Genomic DNA, 18,040 nt, shown 5'->3' on the forward strand with positions numbered 1-18,040 from the left:
CGGGAGGCCAACCAGATACAACAAAGAGATGAAACGTGTGATGAGGGACTTTCTGGTGCTACACATCAGTGGGACGATGGTCCAAACCCGAATAAATTCTGGATGTGATTAGACTACCTGATAGTGTCGGTTTAATACCCATTTCACAATGTTGATAATTACACTGTGGTCATGTAAGAAAACATTCTTTTATTGAGGAAAGTCACGTAGAAGAGTTTAGGGATAAAGGGACATGATATGCAACTTCTTCTCAAAGAGGAGAGGAAGAGAAAGGGAACGTAAATGTGGAAAAATGTTAACATTTGGGGTCGAGTGAAGGATGTATGAAAATTCTTTGTATCATTCTTACAATTTTCCAGTAAGCCTGAAATTCATCAAAATAAGACATTAAACAAAAATAGAAAGGTGCCATTAGGTCCAAGAGGATAGAGAAACACCGTTGTTAGATTCATCTCAGCCAAAGAAATGCTTGTATCTTACTCTTCTGACGCTTCTAGAAAATGTAGGGGGGTAATTTCAGAAGGAGGGGGGCAGCAGAGGGGCTTGCTTGGGTGACAGGAAAGGACAAGAGAGTGATTTTATTAACGAGGCCAGAGAATTCGATTACAGCCCCTTTCTAAATGCGAATCTCTCCTTTGCCTCTCCTTTCATCAGAACTCCTCCAAGAAGCAATTATACAGAAAGGAAGTGGAGCGAAAGAGCAGGAGAGATTTTTTTTTTTCATTTCTTTGGAGATGAGGAAAGAAGGTACAGGCAAGAGCAATTTTCATAATTTCCCTTTGAAACAGGCTCTAAAGTCAAGACTGACTCCACCATTTTCTTGTAGAAAATTAGACATCTCAACTCAAGTGATGAAGGGGACATCACCCAGAACTTTTGCAGAAAGAAATGAAAGGACAGAAATTGAAGGGTGAGAGATGACCTTTTACTCGCATTGGGAAGCAGGGTTTTCTTGACCTTTAAAATAGACTCCCAGAAAAATGTTTACCTCTTTCACATTTTTTTTTTTCTGTAAAGCTTGCCATTAGAGGGGGAAAAAAAAAACAACACATTAAGGCAATGGCGCTCTAATGATCATATGCATTGCAAAATTCCATATAACGGATCAGTATTGCAAAGCAGCAAGATTATAACAGTTGTGATTTAAAACACTAAATGCACTGGGGGCCCGATTGAAGTTTAGAAAATTAAACAATAGAGCTTCTACTCTTAAACAGTATTAATGCGCAGGGCTGTCTTGGGAAGGGGAGGGGTGGTGGGGAAGCTAAAGGGAAAAAGGAAGTTAAGCCAAGCTGGGATGCCATTCTGTCAAAGAGAAATCTTAGCTCTTTTCCTCTCCTAAATGATCTATCATTGAATAATGAGATAATTAGTCTCAAGACTAGATTTTTCATTAAAAATTAAAATAAGTCCATTTCCACAGTTCCCATAAGCCAGAAACACCCAGAATGCTTTATCTAACTCAGCATTCCTGGTTCCAGCTTAAATTTCTGTCTGAAGACTGCAAAACTTTTTTCAGCATTCATTCATTTCAAATGCCTGCAGGTCCTCTTTGTGCTGGATTTTGGGGAGATGGAGATGAAAGTTACCAGGTTCCAGCTCCCCGGGGTCCCTAGTCTAACAGGGCAGCAGATAAGTCGAGATCCATTCACCGAGGGGTACAAGGTTCTCATAGCATTCCTCTGGCCTACAGAGGCAAGGAAACCGAGGCTCAGAGGGACTGACTTACCCAAGGTACATACAGAGAAAGTGATGAAAGAAGAGTTTTAACCTAGTTCCACACTGACCCCAAACGTTTGCCTCATTCTCAACCAGGAACACTGAAAGAAAATGCTGAGTTTGGGGTCCCATCACTGTGGTAGAATTGAGGCTCAGAGGAACGGTCCCTGGGTCAGGGCGGCAGGGGAGGGGGCAAGGAGGGGGAAAGGATTTAGCAGAAAAAGTCTTCATAGGTTTGTTGACATCACCTCTGACACAGGGAAACTCAGTAAGAATTTGTCAAGTAGACAAGCTTAAGAAGGGAATCCCCAGCCAAAGAAATATCCAGGGGTGAGAGCCTGGGTGGGTGTGAATCTTTCTGAATGGGCATTGGAGGGAACCAACAGGAAGGATGTCTTGGCTTAGCCAGTATTTGCCCAGACCACAGGACGACTCTGGAAGGAAGGTCCAGACATGGCTTCAGTCACTCTCCTCGGAGGGGGTGGGTGCAGATAAGGGGACTGTCACTGCCCAGAGGGCCAGGGGCGGGGCCCAGCCAGCCTTGAAGGGCAGGTCCAGAAGCAACTGTAGGTCCACCTTCATCAGCTGCACTTCACACCCCAGGCTACAATGAGCCAGCTTTAGCAAGAAGATGATTGACTACATAAGGCCGACTGAAACCCAGGCAGCAAAAATTTGTGCAGAATATTAACTCCAGCGGGGAGTTTCATGGATGTCCAGAAAAGCCACACTCACTGAATCAAAGAAGATTCAAACTGGAACGGACCCAGAGATACTGTACAATCATCTCCTCTTGCAGAGGAAGCACAGAAGCCTCGGGGATGAGGAGACAGATGATTTGGCCAGATTCCCAGAACCAGTTAAGGGGTGGCACCAGGATATGACACCAAAAGCACAAGTAACAGAAGCAAAAATCAACAAGTGGAAATATAGCAAACTAAAAAGCTTCTGCACAGCAAAAATTAATAATAATAATAAAATGAAAAGGCAGCCTAGGAAATGAGAGAAAACATTTGCATACCATATATCAGATGAGGAATGAATATCCAAATTATATAAGGAACTCATAGAACTCAATAGCAAAACAAACAAACAAAAAAACCCAAATAATCCAATTTTAAAATGGACAGAGGACTTGAACAGATGTTTTTCCAAACAAATGATATACACGTGGCCAAGAGGAATATGAGAAGCTGCTCAGCTAATCATCAAGGAAATGAAAATCGAAACCACAATGAGGCTACCTCACACCTCTGGGTGATAATGTAAGTGGACAGTCACTACGGAAAATAGTATAGAGGTTCCTCAAAAAATTTAAAAAAGAACTGTCATACGATTCAGCCATCCCACTCCTGAGTATATATCTGAATGAATTAGAATCAGTATCTCAAAAGGTTACATGCATCACCATGCTCACTCTAACACTATTCACAGTAACCAACACATGAAAACAGCCTTAAGTGTCATTCATTGAGTGAACAGATAAAGAAAATCTGATATATAGGTATAGCTATGTATCCTTGTTAGAGTTTTGTACATATACACACACACCCCAAACACATAGAGGAATATTGTTCAGCCACGAAAAAGAAGGAAATCCTTCTATTTGCAACAACCGGGATGGACCTTGAGGGCATTATGCTAAGTGAGATGATACAAATATTGTGTTATCTCATTTAGATAGTGCGAAAGATAAATATTGGATGATGTCACTTAAATGTAGAATATTTTAAAAAGTCAAATTTACAGAAACAGAGAGTAAAATAATGGTTGCCAGGGGCTGGGGGATGAGGAAAATGGGCAGATGTTGGTCAAAAGGTGCCAACTTCCAGTTATAAGATGAGTAAGTTCTGGGGAGCGAATGTACAGAGTGGTGACTAGAGTTAACTACTGTATTATGTACCCGAAAATTGCTAGGAGAGTAGATGTTAAATATTCTCACCACAAAAAGAAATGTAATTACGGGAGGTGACAGATATGCTAACTAACCTTATTGTGGCCATCATTTCACAATATATATGTGGACCAAATCATCGTGTTGCACATCTTAAACTTACACAATGTTCTATGTCAATTACATCTCAATAAAGCTGGAGGGGGAAGAAAAATAAAGAGAGGAGCCAGGAATTGAGCCCAGGTGTCCTGACTCTGGTCCAGCATCTCATCCCACATTAAGGGGTCACATAGAAGCGTTTCCTGATGTCCGCCATTTCCCCATCCTTCCCACTGCATGTTACTCTGGTTCCCATAACACCTTGCACTTAATTCCATCACAGTCTTCATCAGCTTGGACCATCTATCTCCTCTGTTAAGCAGAACCCTCCCTTTTAAACAGAGACCCTCAACTTTCAGCTTTGACTCTCCAGTACACCAGTGCTGGACCCATAAAAGAGAATCAGTAAATATTTGCTCATTAAAGGAAATTGGGACAGTCAGAAAACATAGGTCTCAGTCATGGCTGCACATACCTGTAGGCCATGTGACTCTGAGCAAGTTACTTACCCCTCTGATTTTCAGCTCCCTCATAAATAAAATGATGAATAAGAACATGACGCAGTGGAAAGAAAATGAGATCTAGACCCCAAAAAATGTCTGAATGAATGAATGAATGAATGAGTGATCACCCTTCTATATCAGAAATCACAAAGGCAAGGATATATCTAACTTGTTTTGTATCCCCAGCATAGCTAGCTGGTCTCAGAAAATGTTTGAACTAAACCAAGTCAGAGATCTGAGGGGACTAACAGTTATAGAGTCATGGTACAACCATGAGCAAGTACCTTCAATTCTGAATCTCTATTTTCTCATCTGTAAATCAGATTCCCAAATTGAGTGAGGAGGGAAAAAGATCAAGTCTATAAAAGGCACTGGTAAACAGCAAAGCCCTGCACAGATGCCAGTTTTCTCTTGGGCTATTCACAAGGACTTTGTGGTGAGCATGACCTACGGATGTTCGTCCAGAGAGGAGCAGCATCTTGAGTTTCTGATGATACCATTTCTCCAATAAACAAATTGAGCTGTTAAGTGAGGGGGCACAAGAACAGCAGGACAGATCTAAGCAGTAGGTGAACTTCTATTCTGGGCAACAAAGAAAATAAAACTTGAAGCAGATGGGGAGGTGAAGACAAGGCTCCTACAGAGTCTCTGCCAGCAGCCCTGAATCATCTGCCTTCTTCTGACAGCTGGAGTCCCCTGGCTTCCATCTCTCATCTTTCACTAGTTACACACGACCCTGGGCCACTGCTTCAGCCTCCCAGGATGCCGAGCTGCACCAGCAGAAGGCATTCCGGCCTCCGTGTCAGCTCTCAAGATTGCTGAGGATGCATGAGACCTCTGGATGTGGGTGGGGGTTGGGACATCACAGGGGCATCACTGACCACCCGACGCCCTCACTGGCTGGCATCACTTTGGTGAGTTCTTCACGGCTCAAGTCAGGCCTGCGAAGCTGTGAAGCTGACAGGCTGGGTCATGCTGATACCCTTGGCTGCAGAGAAGCTAACTTTTGATGACTAAAGTCACAAGAGACAAAACTTTTAAACCAGAGTGTATGCACATTAATCTGCAGTTCAATTTAGCAAATATACTCGAGTTCCAGCTGTGTGCAGGCCCTGGGATAGGCGACAGGCACACAAAGGTAAATAAGATGAATCCAGTTACTCACTGCACTTGTGGTCCTTAGAGCAGGAGAGAAAGATACTTAGACGGGTGGTCACTAAGCAGTGTGACAGGCGTAAGGACCATAAAAAGGAGGAAAACAAAAGTAAACCCAAAGCTGTGGGGGGCACAGAGTAGGCTTTATAGAGAAGGTAAAAGATGAGCAGGGGTCTGAAGAATTAGCAAAACATGTGAGGTGAAAGAAGGCAGCCTTGGAGGTGGGAACAAGTGTTCCAGGCACAAGGAGAACAGAGGAAGCAGAGGCTACGGTCCTGCTGAGGGCCTACAAAAGTTGAATATGGGACTTCCCTGATGGTCCAGTGGTTAAGAATCTGCCTGCCAATGCAGGAAACACAGGTTCCACACCTGGTCCAGGAAGATCCACATGCTGCAGGGCAATTAAGCCGGTGCACAACTACTTAAGCCAGCCTGTCCTACAGCCTGAGCTCTGCAACAGGAGAAGCCACCTCAATGCGAAGCCCACACACCACAACTAGAGAGCAGCCCCTGCTCGCTGCATCTAGAGAAAGCCTGCGTGCAGCAACAAAGACGCAGCGCAGCCAAAAGTAAATAAGTAATTTTTGTTTTAAAATCGAATACGGAAGACCAGGGAAGAGGTCAGAAATGGTGCGAGCTAAGGCTGCAGAGGTGGGAGGGGCTCTACATGGCAGGTGCAGGAGTTCAAGCTTCATCCTCTGGGTAAACCATCAGGTCGCCCAAAGTCAGCCATATCAGCATCTCGTGCGTATGAAGGGAAATGATTCAAGTCATCAGCTCACCAGCAGGTTCTTTGATAAGCGTGGAATCAGGACGAGGAATATCAGCTCCACACTGCAGGTTTTCTTTCCGCCTTGACTCTGACCCACTTACAACTCCACATTTTCAGAGTTCCTAAACCCAGTGGAGAACATGGTTCTCTGGGGGATTTTTTTTTTTTTTTGCAAAGAATGCATTTCATTCGGCCTCAAGGAGCTGAATCAATAAAAGCTAACTGAGGATGGAGCCAGAGAGGAAAATGGAAGGACCCTATATTCTCTGGCTCCCTCCAAGAAACTGCAAAACATTATTGGACAGGTTTGGGGGCTTGATTGCTGAAAAATTCTTCTGCGACGAAATGCAAACTCCTTTGCCATAATAAATGCTGTTGTGATAACAAAACTGTACTTTTCTCAAATACCCAGATGGAAGACCATATGCAAAATAAACTCCAAGGATTTTTTTTTTATTGGCCATCTGCGCAAATTGGAAAGAAAGCCAGCATCCTCCTCTAGACTTCCCAAAAATTTCCACTGAGACTCCTACTTTCTTCTGCCTAGTGCTGCCTGCTGATGGTATTTGGGTACGAGTTTTGCAAACGGGTTGCAGGGTGGGACTGGGCAGGGGGAGGTGTGGACCTCCCCCCTCTCTTGAACAAAGTTAATTTAATCCTAATTAGTGTGAGAAATAAAATACCCACAAATTGCCAGGTTTTAGAAGGCTTTACAACTACTCATACCTCTTCCTGTTGTTGGCAGGAATTCCAAAGCAACACCCCATACACACTCACACCTCTCAGGACTCACTTCCTAGGCACTGGGAAGACACTGTGTACCCTCACAATTAAGTGTGCAATTAATGAAGCCTCATGTTTGACTCTATATGTCATAAATTTAAGTGTGCGTGCATGCGTGCTAAGTCACTTCAGTCATGTCCGACTCTCTGTGACCCTACAGATTGTAGCCCGCCAGGCTCCTCTGTCCATGGGATTCTCCAGGCAAGAATACTGAGTGAGTTGCCATGCCCTCCTCCAGGGGGTCTTCTTGACCAAGGGATTGAACATAGGTCTCCTGCATTAGTAGGCAGGTCCTTGACCATCGAGCCACTTGGGAAGCCCCAAATGTAAGTGTACATACCCTTTAACACAGCAATACCATTTTGAGATTTCTATTTGCAGGAAATGCTGGTGCAGGTGTATAAAAATACCTGTAGGAGGGTGTTTTCCTCAGGTTGAACCAAAAAATATGAGAACTACATGACATTCATCAACAGGGGAATGCTTTTAAAAGATAGGGTGTATTTGTACAATGGAATACTATGTGGTAGTGACATGGGAAGATGCCTCAAACATATTCAGTGGGGCAAAGGCGGGCTAGAGAAGAGAATAATCCCATGTGTTAAAGAAACCAGGCTGTGCATGTTACAGTGTATGTTTATACAGAGGAAAAGCTGCAAGGTTACACACTCCATGTCCAGTAATTTCTGAGGGTAAGGACATTTTCCCACTTTTAATTTATATATCTTATATTATTTGAATTCTTAATACAAATACATTGCTTTGTGTTAAAACAAATGAGATATTAAAATAAGAATGTTAGGAGTTTTATCAGGTTTGCAACCAAAAAAGCATTTCATCATCAAATATTCATTGAATGCCATCATCATTCTGAAGTTATAGAGGCACTTCCCCACACAGCAGCAGATGGAGAAATGGGACTGAAAAGAGGAGGGACTTGCCTGGGACCATGTAAGGAATTAGTGACCATGGGGCCAGGGCTTTCCAGTAAACAGCAATGGGGGGGGCAGGGGGAGGCAGCAGTTATAGTGTTACTCTGCCTGTGCCAGACCCTGAATCAGCAGATTCTAAATCTGTGCTATTTTAAAAGACAAAGAAATCCTCCTTTATATTAGAGAATGATCCTCTTCTCAGTACCTTTAGCTTCTCCCACCTGAAACAACCCAAAAAATGGAGAAAATACATTAAACAATGATTTTCAAGGCACTGGGAAACCAAGCAACAAAGAACAGTGATTTCTGAGAGACAGGCATCAAACGATGTGATTGTCTCTGTTTATTATCTTGTGAGAGATTCTGAGCTGTAGCACAGAGAGAGAGAGAACTCCAGTGGACAATCTGAGTTGAGGAAATGAAGCTATGAGTCAGGGAAATTAGGGCAGCCAGAGTTCTTAGGGAAGAGTACTGGAGAGACTTCTGCACAAAGAGAGATCCACCAAGACCTGGGGGTCCACCGAGGGTCTCCCTTGTATATTTAGCTGAGTACAGACCAGTGCATGCAAAAGTGGAGACCACCTGAGGCCAAGGAAAGAGGATTTGAGGCAACAGTGCCTGTAACCACACAGAACCTGCAATAGTGTCTGTTTTTACCAACCAGACTGGAAAACACCATGATGCACAGAGTACTGAGTGGAGTCCGCGTAGGATTCTTGCCTCAGTGGTGAGGAATAACTAGCCTGAGATGGAGCACTACTCCAGTCCTGCCTAGCAAACTTTGAAAACAAGACTCCAAACCTATTTCCATGTAACTTAATTGGATTCCACAGCAAAGTTCAAGAATATTTATGAGAATACAAAAATATTCAACATCCCAATAAGGTAAGATTCACCACATCTGGCATCCAGCTAAAAGTTATCAGGCACAAAAAGAAGCAAGGAAATATGAGTCATAATGCAGAGAAAAACCAATGAAAACAGGAGAAAAAGGACACATTATATAAAGAAGATCAAAGATAAAAATGAAAAAAGATTTCTTGTCAGAAGCAACACAAGCAAGAAGACAGAGGAGTAATATATCAAAAGCACTGAAAGAAAAAAAATGTCAACCAAGAATTCTATACCTAGAGAAAATATCTTTCAAAGTCAAAAGCAAAATAAACTTTAACAAACACAAATATTGTAAGGATTCATCACCAAAAGATTCCTTAACACAAAACGTACTAAGGGAAACTCTTTAGACTAAAGAAAATATACAAACAGAAACCTGAATCTACAAACTCCAGTGCTTTGACCACCTGATGCAAAGAACTGACTCATTTGAACAGACCCTGATGCTGGGAAAAATTGAAGGCAGGAGAAGAAGGGGATGACAGAGGATGAGATGGTTGGATAGCATCACCGACTCAATGGACATGAATTTGAGTAAACTCCAGGAGTTGGCAATGGACAGGGAGGCCTGGTGTGCTGCAGTCCATGGGGTCACAAAGAGTTGGACATGACTGAGTGACTGAAATGAACTGAACTGAACATAAAGGAATAAAAACCACTGGAAATGGTAACCATATGAGTATATATATGATTTTTTTCTTGTTGTTATTTAAATCTCTTTAAAACACAATAGACTGTTTCAACAAAAATAATAATAATTTATTGTTGGGTCTATAATATATATATAAAAGTAAAATGTATGAAATTAAAGCATAAAAGCCAGGAATAGGAAGATGGGAGTATAGTATTATAATGTTCTCATACTATAAGAAAAATGACATAGTAGCATTTAAAATATAGATTGTCATAAGTTAAAGATACATACCATAAATCCTAAAGGAATCACCAAAAAAAAAAAAACCAAAAGAATTAAAACTACAAAGCTAACAAAGGAAGTAAATAAAACTGATAAATTTCTACCCACACTGATGAGGAAAAAGAAAGAACATAGATAACAAATGTTAGGAATTAGAACTGACATCAGTAAAAATTCTGCAGATAGTAAAAGGATAAAAGGTAATATTATGATGACTTTATGACAATAAAAGTGAAAACAGAGAAAAAAGGACAAATTCCTTGAAAGATATAAACTGTCAATGCTTATTCAACAGTAGATAATATGAATAGTCTATGTCTGTTAAAGAAATTGATTTTAAAATGTTAAACAAACATGCATTCCTAAGGCAAATTCTACTTCATCGTGACATATTATCCTTTTTATATATGATTGACTTTGGCTTATTGAAATTTCATTTGGTATGTCTGAATCTATATTCATGAGGAATATTGGTCTGTAGTTTTATTTTTTCTTTTTAGCAACATCTTTGTTTGACAGTGAGGTATTGGCTTAAAGATCGACATGCACATTGATAGAATAGAATAGAGAATTCAGAAATATACCCACACATACTTGAGCAACTATTTTCAATGTAAGTGCAAAAGCAATGGGGGGAAAGGTTAGTATTCTCATCAAATGTTTCTGAAGCTGTTAGATATCATGTTTAAAAACAGTGAATCCATATCTCACATCATATTAAAAAACTAACTCAAAATAAATCATAAACCTAAACTTAAAACTACAAACTTGTAGACAAAAACGTAAGAGTATATCTTGTGAACTTGGGTTAGGTAAAGATTCCTGCTATGCGACACCAAAAGTATGATCCATAAAGGAAAAAGTCAATCAACTGATTCATCAGATTTTAGAACTTGCTCTTCAAAAGATTCTATTAAAAGGATGAAAAGACAAGGCACAAACTGAGAGAAAATATTTGTAATTGATATAGCTGATAAATACCTGTGTTCAAAATATACAAAGAACTTTCAAAATTCAATTGTAAAAATAGCTCTGTTCTTAAAATGAGTGAAAGATGTGAATATATATTTCATCAAAGTATACATTTGGATGACAAATAAGTGCATGAACAGATGCACAGAATCCTTAATAATTAGGGAAATACAAATTAAAACTAATGAGAAACCACTGCACACCTGTCAGGATGGCTGAAATTAAAAAGACTGACTATTACCAAGTGTTTACAAGGATGTAGAAGAATTAGAATTATCATATGTTGCTGCTGGGAATACAAAATGGCACAACCTTTTTTGGAAAACAATTGGTAATTTCTTTAAAATTAAATGGACACCTACTCTGTGATTCAGACATTCTATTTCTAACCTTTTATTCAAAAGAAATTAAAACATATGTCTACACAAACACTTATACAGGAATGTTCATAGTATATTTATTTGTAACATTCTGTAACATCCAAAACCTGGAATCAATAAAAATATTCAGCAGCAATTGAAGGTATAAACAAACCGTGGTAAATACATTTAATAGAATACTCTTTACTAACAAGAGCGCTTCCCTGGTGGCTCAGATGGTAAAGAATCTGCCTGCACTGCAGGAGAGCCAGGTTTGATCCCTGAGTCAGGAAGATCTCCTGGAGAAGGGAATGGCTACCCACTTCAGTATTCTTGCCTGGAGAATTCCACGGACAGAGGAGCCTGGTGGGCTACCATTCATGGGGTTGCAAGAGTGAGACATGACTGAGGGCCTAACACTTTCACTTTCACTAATAAGGAATTAATTATTGATGAAACTACAACATGATGAACCTCAAAATAATTAGGTTGAGTAAAAAAAAGCCAGACTCTCCCACCCCCAAAACACATACAGAAAAGTATCTCTGTATGTTCCGTTTATAGAAAATTCTAGAAAGTACAAACTAATCTTGACTGAAATTACATCCACGGTTGCCTGGCAATGGGAGGTAGAGGGCAGGGAGGAGAAGAACCAAAGGATTACAATGGAACATGACGAAACAGTTTGGAGTGATGGATATGTTTATTATCTTGGTTGTGATGATGTTTTACACATTTTTACATATATCAAAACATATCAAACTGCACACTTTAAATATTTTCAGTTTAACTGTACCTTAATTAGGGCTTTTTTTTTTAAGTATGAGACAAATAGGCTATCTGCACAGCCTCAAAATATCTCCCCACAAGATACTTAATGATTACAAAGGAAAAATCGTATCTGTACAGGAGAGAAACTTAGTAGATACTACCTTAACTAAGTGATCAAAATTAACATCACCAGAATTAAGGCATCTTGACATCCTGTGTCTGCTGACAGACTGTATTGAGAAGGTCATAACATTACAAAGATGCCAAGGTAATTAATTCAATGTGGAAAATGAAAATCCTTTCAGCAGAGAATGATGAAGCAACTGAATATACATATGGGAAAAGTAAACCGATTTTAATCTCATGCTGTACACAAAAACTAACTTGAAATGGGTCACAGGCATAAATGTAAGACTAAAAGTATAAAGCTTCTAGAAAAAACAAAACATAGGGTTTTCACAACCTTTAGTTAGGCAAGAGTGTCTTAGGCATCACACAAGAAGCACAAACTATAAAAGAAAAGAACTGATACATTCAATGTTATAAAAATTAAAAACAAGGAGCTCACACCCGGTGCTCTGTGACAACCTAGAGGGACGGAATGGAGTGGGAGTTGGGAGGGAGGTTCCCGAGGGAGGTTCCCAAGGGAGGGGACACGTGCAGCTGCACGCATGCTCAGTCATGCCTGACCCCTTGTGACCGCATGGGCTGCAGCCTGCCAGGCTCCTCAGTCCACGCGACTCTCCAGGCAGGGATACTGGAGTGGGGTGCCGTTTCCTCCTCCAGGGGGTCTTCTCCACCCCGGGACTGAACCCACAAATCTTGCATCTCCCGCACTGGCCGGTGGATTCTTTACCACTGAGCCACCTGGGGAACCTGGACATATGTACACCTAATGGTTGATTCGTGTTGATGTTTGGCAGAAACCAATACAATATTGTCAAGTAATTATCCCCCAATTAAAAATAAATAAATTTTAAAAATTAAAAATATTTGCTCTTCCAAAGACAGAATTAAAAAGTGAAAATGCAAGGTTAAGACTGAAGAGCCAAGTGTGAGAAAATATTCACAATATATTAATACACACCACAATACATATACAAAAAAGTTGTATAGAAAGAACCTACAACGTAAAAATAAAATGCTAACAAAATGAGCAGAAGTTTGAATACACACCTAACAAAGGAAGATATTCCCATGGCCCAAAAGCACAGTGAAAAGATGTTCAATATCTAGTCATTGGGGAGGTGTAAATTAAAACCATAAAGAGATACAATTATACAATTGTATTAATATAATTATACAATTATACCTGAGTGTATAAAATTCAAAAGACTAACTATATCAAGTACTGGCAATGACACAGAACAAATGGAATTCACGCACTGCTGGAGAGAGTGTAGACTGGTCCAGCCACTTTGGAAAACAATTTTGCAGTTTCTCACAAAGTTAAACACACACATACCATATGATCCCGTAATTCCACTCTTAGGTTTTACCCAAAGGAAATGAAAACATAGATTCACAAAATGACCTGTACATGATTAGTCATGGCAGCTTTATTTGTAATATCTCCAAACTGGAAAAAACCCAGATGAACATCCATTGGTGAATAGATAAATAAGTTGTGGTATATTCATCATGTAACACTATTCAGCAATAAAAAATACTAACTACTGATACAACAAACATGGATGAATCTCAAAACCATAATTCTCCAAAAAAAAAAAAAGAATACATACTGTATGATCCCATTTATATAAATTTCTTGAACAGGCAATATTAATCTATAATGAGAATGCAGATCAGCAGTTACCTGGACTAGGGGTTGTGGGGATTGATAGAAAAAAGGCACAGAGGGACTTCTGGGGATGACAGCAATCCTCCTCTCACTTATCTGGTTTTGAAGACACAGTTGGTATCTCATTTAAACTCAGCCTTGCAGAATACTTTAATAATGAGTTGTAGAAATGGGACAGAAAGGTATTCCACATAGTGACAACTGTCTGAGCAGATCAACAGAAGTGGGAAATTGAGGGGTAAGGATAGGGACCAGCCAAAATTTATTTTTTTAATTAACTGTAATTTGCATACAACAACTGCTCCCATTTTAAGTTAATAATTTGAAGAATTTTAAGAAATGTCTACAAACCCATGTAACCACCATTCCAGAGAAAGTTGCTTTTTCAAAATTACGGAAAATTGATTCTGGAACAAGTTTAAAGCAAGACACTTAAAAGGTTTCCCCCTCCATTGGTCAGACCTACTCACTGGCCTTGAAACAAAGCCTGACCTCCCATGTTTCACACCACGAGATGCTGGGGAGACCACACCTTTGTGATTCACCCAAATAGCCCCAGTCCGCTTGTGGGCTCAGCCGCCTGCTTCCGCTATGTCTTCCTGGCTCTTCAAATGCCCTGACTCCATGATTTAGCTCCTGATAACCATCCTCAGGCCTGTCTCCGGGTGTCAGGACCCACTTCTTCAGTTTACCTGTCATCCTATCTGTTCAACTCTGCAAGCTGCCCTGATCACTGCAATATCTGCTATGTCCTGTTAAGACACCCCCCGGGCCAGTCTCAGCTTCCTAGGGACCCCTTACCCCAGTTCCCAGCACACGTGACCCAGGATCCAGTTGCAGCTGTCATAGAATTTACACGTCATGGGGATGGGGTGCTACCTACCTGAGCCACAAAGAGCTGGAACTCGTCAGGCAGAATCCATGAGCGAGGGTAGAAGTTGTACTCCTCTGGAAAGAGATTCTGCATGATTCTCACGGCTCTGCTCAGCGTAATTTTCCGCACCATCTCCGTCATGCCTGGGGAGAAGAGAAGTTGTGGGGTTTCAACAACAGTGGGCCACTAGCTATAAAACAGCCATTACTGGGGACTTTTAAAACCACCCACCCGACACATTCACTTTTTCAGAAGGGATTTTTTAAAAAGGTATGAGTAGTTCTCCGCAGCGGTGATTCATGGTTTGGAAAGACCTGCCAAATTAATGAAAAACTTGAGGGAATAGACAGATCTTTTTCTTCTCCTTGTAAAAATGAAGCATCAATTTGAAAGAATGAGTTTCCACCTAGTTTATTATTCCATTCTTTGTCAGCCCCCTAGATAATGAATAAAGAGAAGAATTTATATCTTGCACTTAAAACTTAATATCCTCTTTAATTTTGGTCCACCACACATACCTCTAGGACTCTTTCCATCTTATACCCTGGAGAATATTATCTAGTGGACTCTGGCTACATTATGAGAAGCTTAATTAAGTTGCTTTGTTTTAATCTTTCATGAGTATTAAAGGCATAAAGTAGAAAAATATATACACCTTTCAGCAGAAAATCTGTCTCCTTGAAATCAGGACAGGAAGTAGAGAGGATATTACAGTATAATTTAAGGGGAAAAAATGGAAACCGTAGGAGTTCTTCAGTTATTTAAGTACTGACACTGACATTGATCAGATCTCATTAATTTGCCCAGAGGGAATAGAAAAGTCTCACTTATAAAACATTTTAAAAGATTGGTAGATTTTTTTCCTTGTAACATCTTTAGAAATGCTGACAAGAAAAGGAACTTAGTATACATCTTAGCAAATTTTAGGCAAACAGGTAAAAATTAAATTTTAGCATGCTTACTTCCTAAGGCAAATATCACTGCTCAAAAAGAATAAATAAATAAAGGACACTAAAAATGGCCTTCACCCCAAAAGAGGCTACACAATTCCTTTAATGACTTGAAATTTGCCAGCAAAGTAATTTTTACTAGAAAGTACAAAGTTCCACGTCAGCTTGGCATGTCCAAATTACCACATTCCAATGGGCAAAGTCAGAATGCATGAGGTTTCTCTAAACTCCCATATTCAAGAAGCCAAGGGTGAATGTTTGAGATGAAGGTTTTAATAATCTACTTCTTGCTTCCCCCAGCATATTAAAAAGAGCAATAAAAATCTAAAAGATCACAGCTTGAAGATGTCAGGTTCTTACTTCTTGTTTAGAAGGAGATAGGGAAGGATTAAGTAAAAAATAATGGAGCTTTAAAGGTACTAATAAACTGCCCTAACGTGGATTCTCTGATATTAGAGAAAACACTGAGGACACTTTCAGAACTTCTAAGAAATCGGTATGAGTTCAGAAAATTAGAGCTATTTCCTTTTATTCCCCTACAAAATTAGAAGTTTTGAGTTACAAACATGGGAGCTGAACACAAAGTACACAAAATTCCAACTTCTTTGGAGACTGCTTAGTTGAATTTCAAGTTTTAGTTTTAGTATTAAACTAAAAGCCTTCATAACAGACTGTAATTCAGTGAGCATATGTGCTAAGTCATTTCAGTTGTGTCTGATTCTTTGCGACCCTGTGGACTCTAGCCCTCCAGGCTCCTCAGTCCATGGGATTCTCCAGGCAAGAGTACTGGAGTGGGTTGCCGTGCCCTGATCCAGCAGATCTTCCCGACCCAGGGATCAAACCCCCGTCTCTTACGTCTCCTGCACTGGCAAGTGGGTTCCCCATCTGGGAAGCTCCCTATAATATAGCATCTTACAGCAACTACATGATGGGCCAAATAGTGCTGGGGTGGGTTTCCCCATTTTAATGGCCCTGTGACGGCAGGGAATGTTTGCTTGCAGAAATCCCTCAGCCTGTGGAAGGACTCGCATAACACAAATAGGAATGCTGTGAGTACAGGAGTGTGCTTCAGATGCTCCAGAGAAGTTCTATGGAAATCAGTGTCCAGCAAATTGAACAAACACTCATCTGAAATCTGCGACGGCTCCTTCTGCCATGTGGATCGCTTATCCCCCACACCAGCTAACGGATCCGTGTTCTGAGTTTACACTTGGATCTGTCTCCAGGTAGTTCTCGACAAACAACAGCTTCTTATGGAAGCCATCCCGACAAGCCATGGCTACTCTTCCCAGATGCTTCTGACCCACAAGCTAGACAGCTCATCCCTAACCTTGCCTGAACGCCTGTCTCCAGAAGGCAGCAGTGCAGACCTTCCTCAATCCACTTACCACTGACACCTTTGGTCCTTCGCCATCTCTAAGCTGCGTTCCCACCCAGTGCTTCGGGACAGTCTCTTTGAGCCCCTACTAGGCCCCAGGAGGAAGCTGCTAGCTAGCCCTGCCTAGGGCCACAGCTCAGAGTCAGATGTGAGCTGTGCCATCGCTCAGGAAGATGCTGATAAGAGTAGCTGGGTTTCTAGCTGGGCCAGAGCATACGTTCTCAGAGTAAACATGTACAGAGGCAGGTCATTGCCAGACCCTGCTGGCTGCAGACTCTGCCTCCCTTCTCTAGGCTGCTATAATAACTGACCCCTACCTATGACCCCTGCCCTAGGCTCTGGGACCCATTCTGACCTAAGGTAGAAGCTCTGGGTCCCACCACCAGCTCCCCTTTGCTAACACTGGGACCCTTCCTTTGTACTCCAGCTAGATAAGGAGGATAATTTTTAATTAATTAATTTACTTATTCATTCATTTTGATTGTGCTGGGTCTTTGTTGCAGCTCACGGGCTTTCTCTAGTTGTGGCAAGTGGGGGCTACTTTTGGCTGTGGTCCTGGGCTTCTCATTACAGTGACTTCTCTTGTGGAGCATGGGTTCTAGGTGCACGGGCTTCAGGAGATGTGGTGCATGTGGAATCTTCCCAGACCAGGGATAGAACCTGTGTCCCCTGCATTGGCAGCGGATTCTTAACCACCAGGGAAGGGCAGATAAGGAGGATTTTAGCTATTTCTCTGAGGTGCCATTGCTTGTCCTCAAATGTTAGTCACCAGCTCTTGGCTCCTGGTGCCCAAGTGGCTGCCTCAGCAATGCCTTTGCCCAATATCTCCCATGGTTCTCCTCCCATGTTGCCCCTCCCATGTTGCCCCTAAGCCTCCGCTGCAAGGGCTGGAGTCCTCCTGTGGCTTGAGCCCAGGGGCTGGGCTCCTGCTGTAACAGGTTCTCCTGAGGCTGACTGTCTACCTGGGCTTCTCAGGAAGGTCTGTTCTTAGATGTCCTTATTGTGGCCGTTCCCCTACCGGGTGGGAAATATGCCTCACTCAGGCTAGAGCTTCTCACCCAAAAGCTTGCCTCCTGCCATTGCTTCTGAGCCTGGGTTTTGCTGTCTGCCTCACTGCAGTCTCACAGCCTGAGGCGGTGGAGGCGGGAGATGGGGGGCTCTCAGCCCACTGGAGCTACACAGAAGTATAACAGTCTGATCCTTCGGCCTGTCTGCACAGACCTAGTTAATCCAAATTAAAAACAAAACATAATGTGAGCTATGCTGGG

General features: G+C 41.4%; 1 protein-coding gene across 1 annotated transcript in view; it reads right to left on the bottom strand.

Annotated features, from left to right (window-relative positions):
- The window catches only part of TTLL11 (tubulin tyrosine ligase like 11), a 266,109-nt gene that overhangs the window by 189,722 nt on the left and 58,347 nt on the right, over positions 1 to 18,040 (bottom strand). Inside the window, exon 3 of the mRNA XM_040225037.1 lies at positions 14,454 to 14,587. Coding sequence (XP_040080971.1) covers positions 14,454 to 14,587 — 134 coding nt within the window. The remainder of the gene's footprint in view (positions 1 to 14,453; positions 14,588 to 18,040) is intronic.

Source organism: Oryx dammah, unplaced genomic scaffold (genome assembly GCF_014754425.2).
Source record: "Oryx dammah isolate SB20612 unplaced genomic scaffold, SCBI_Odam_1.1 HiC_scaffold_25, whole genome shotgun sequence".
NCBI lineage: Eukaryota > Metazoa > Chordata > Mammalia > Artiodactyla > Bovidae > Oryx > Oryx dammah.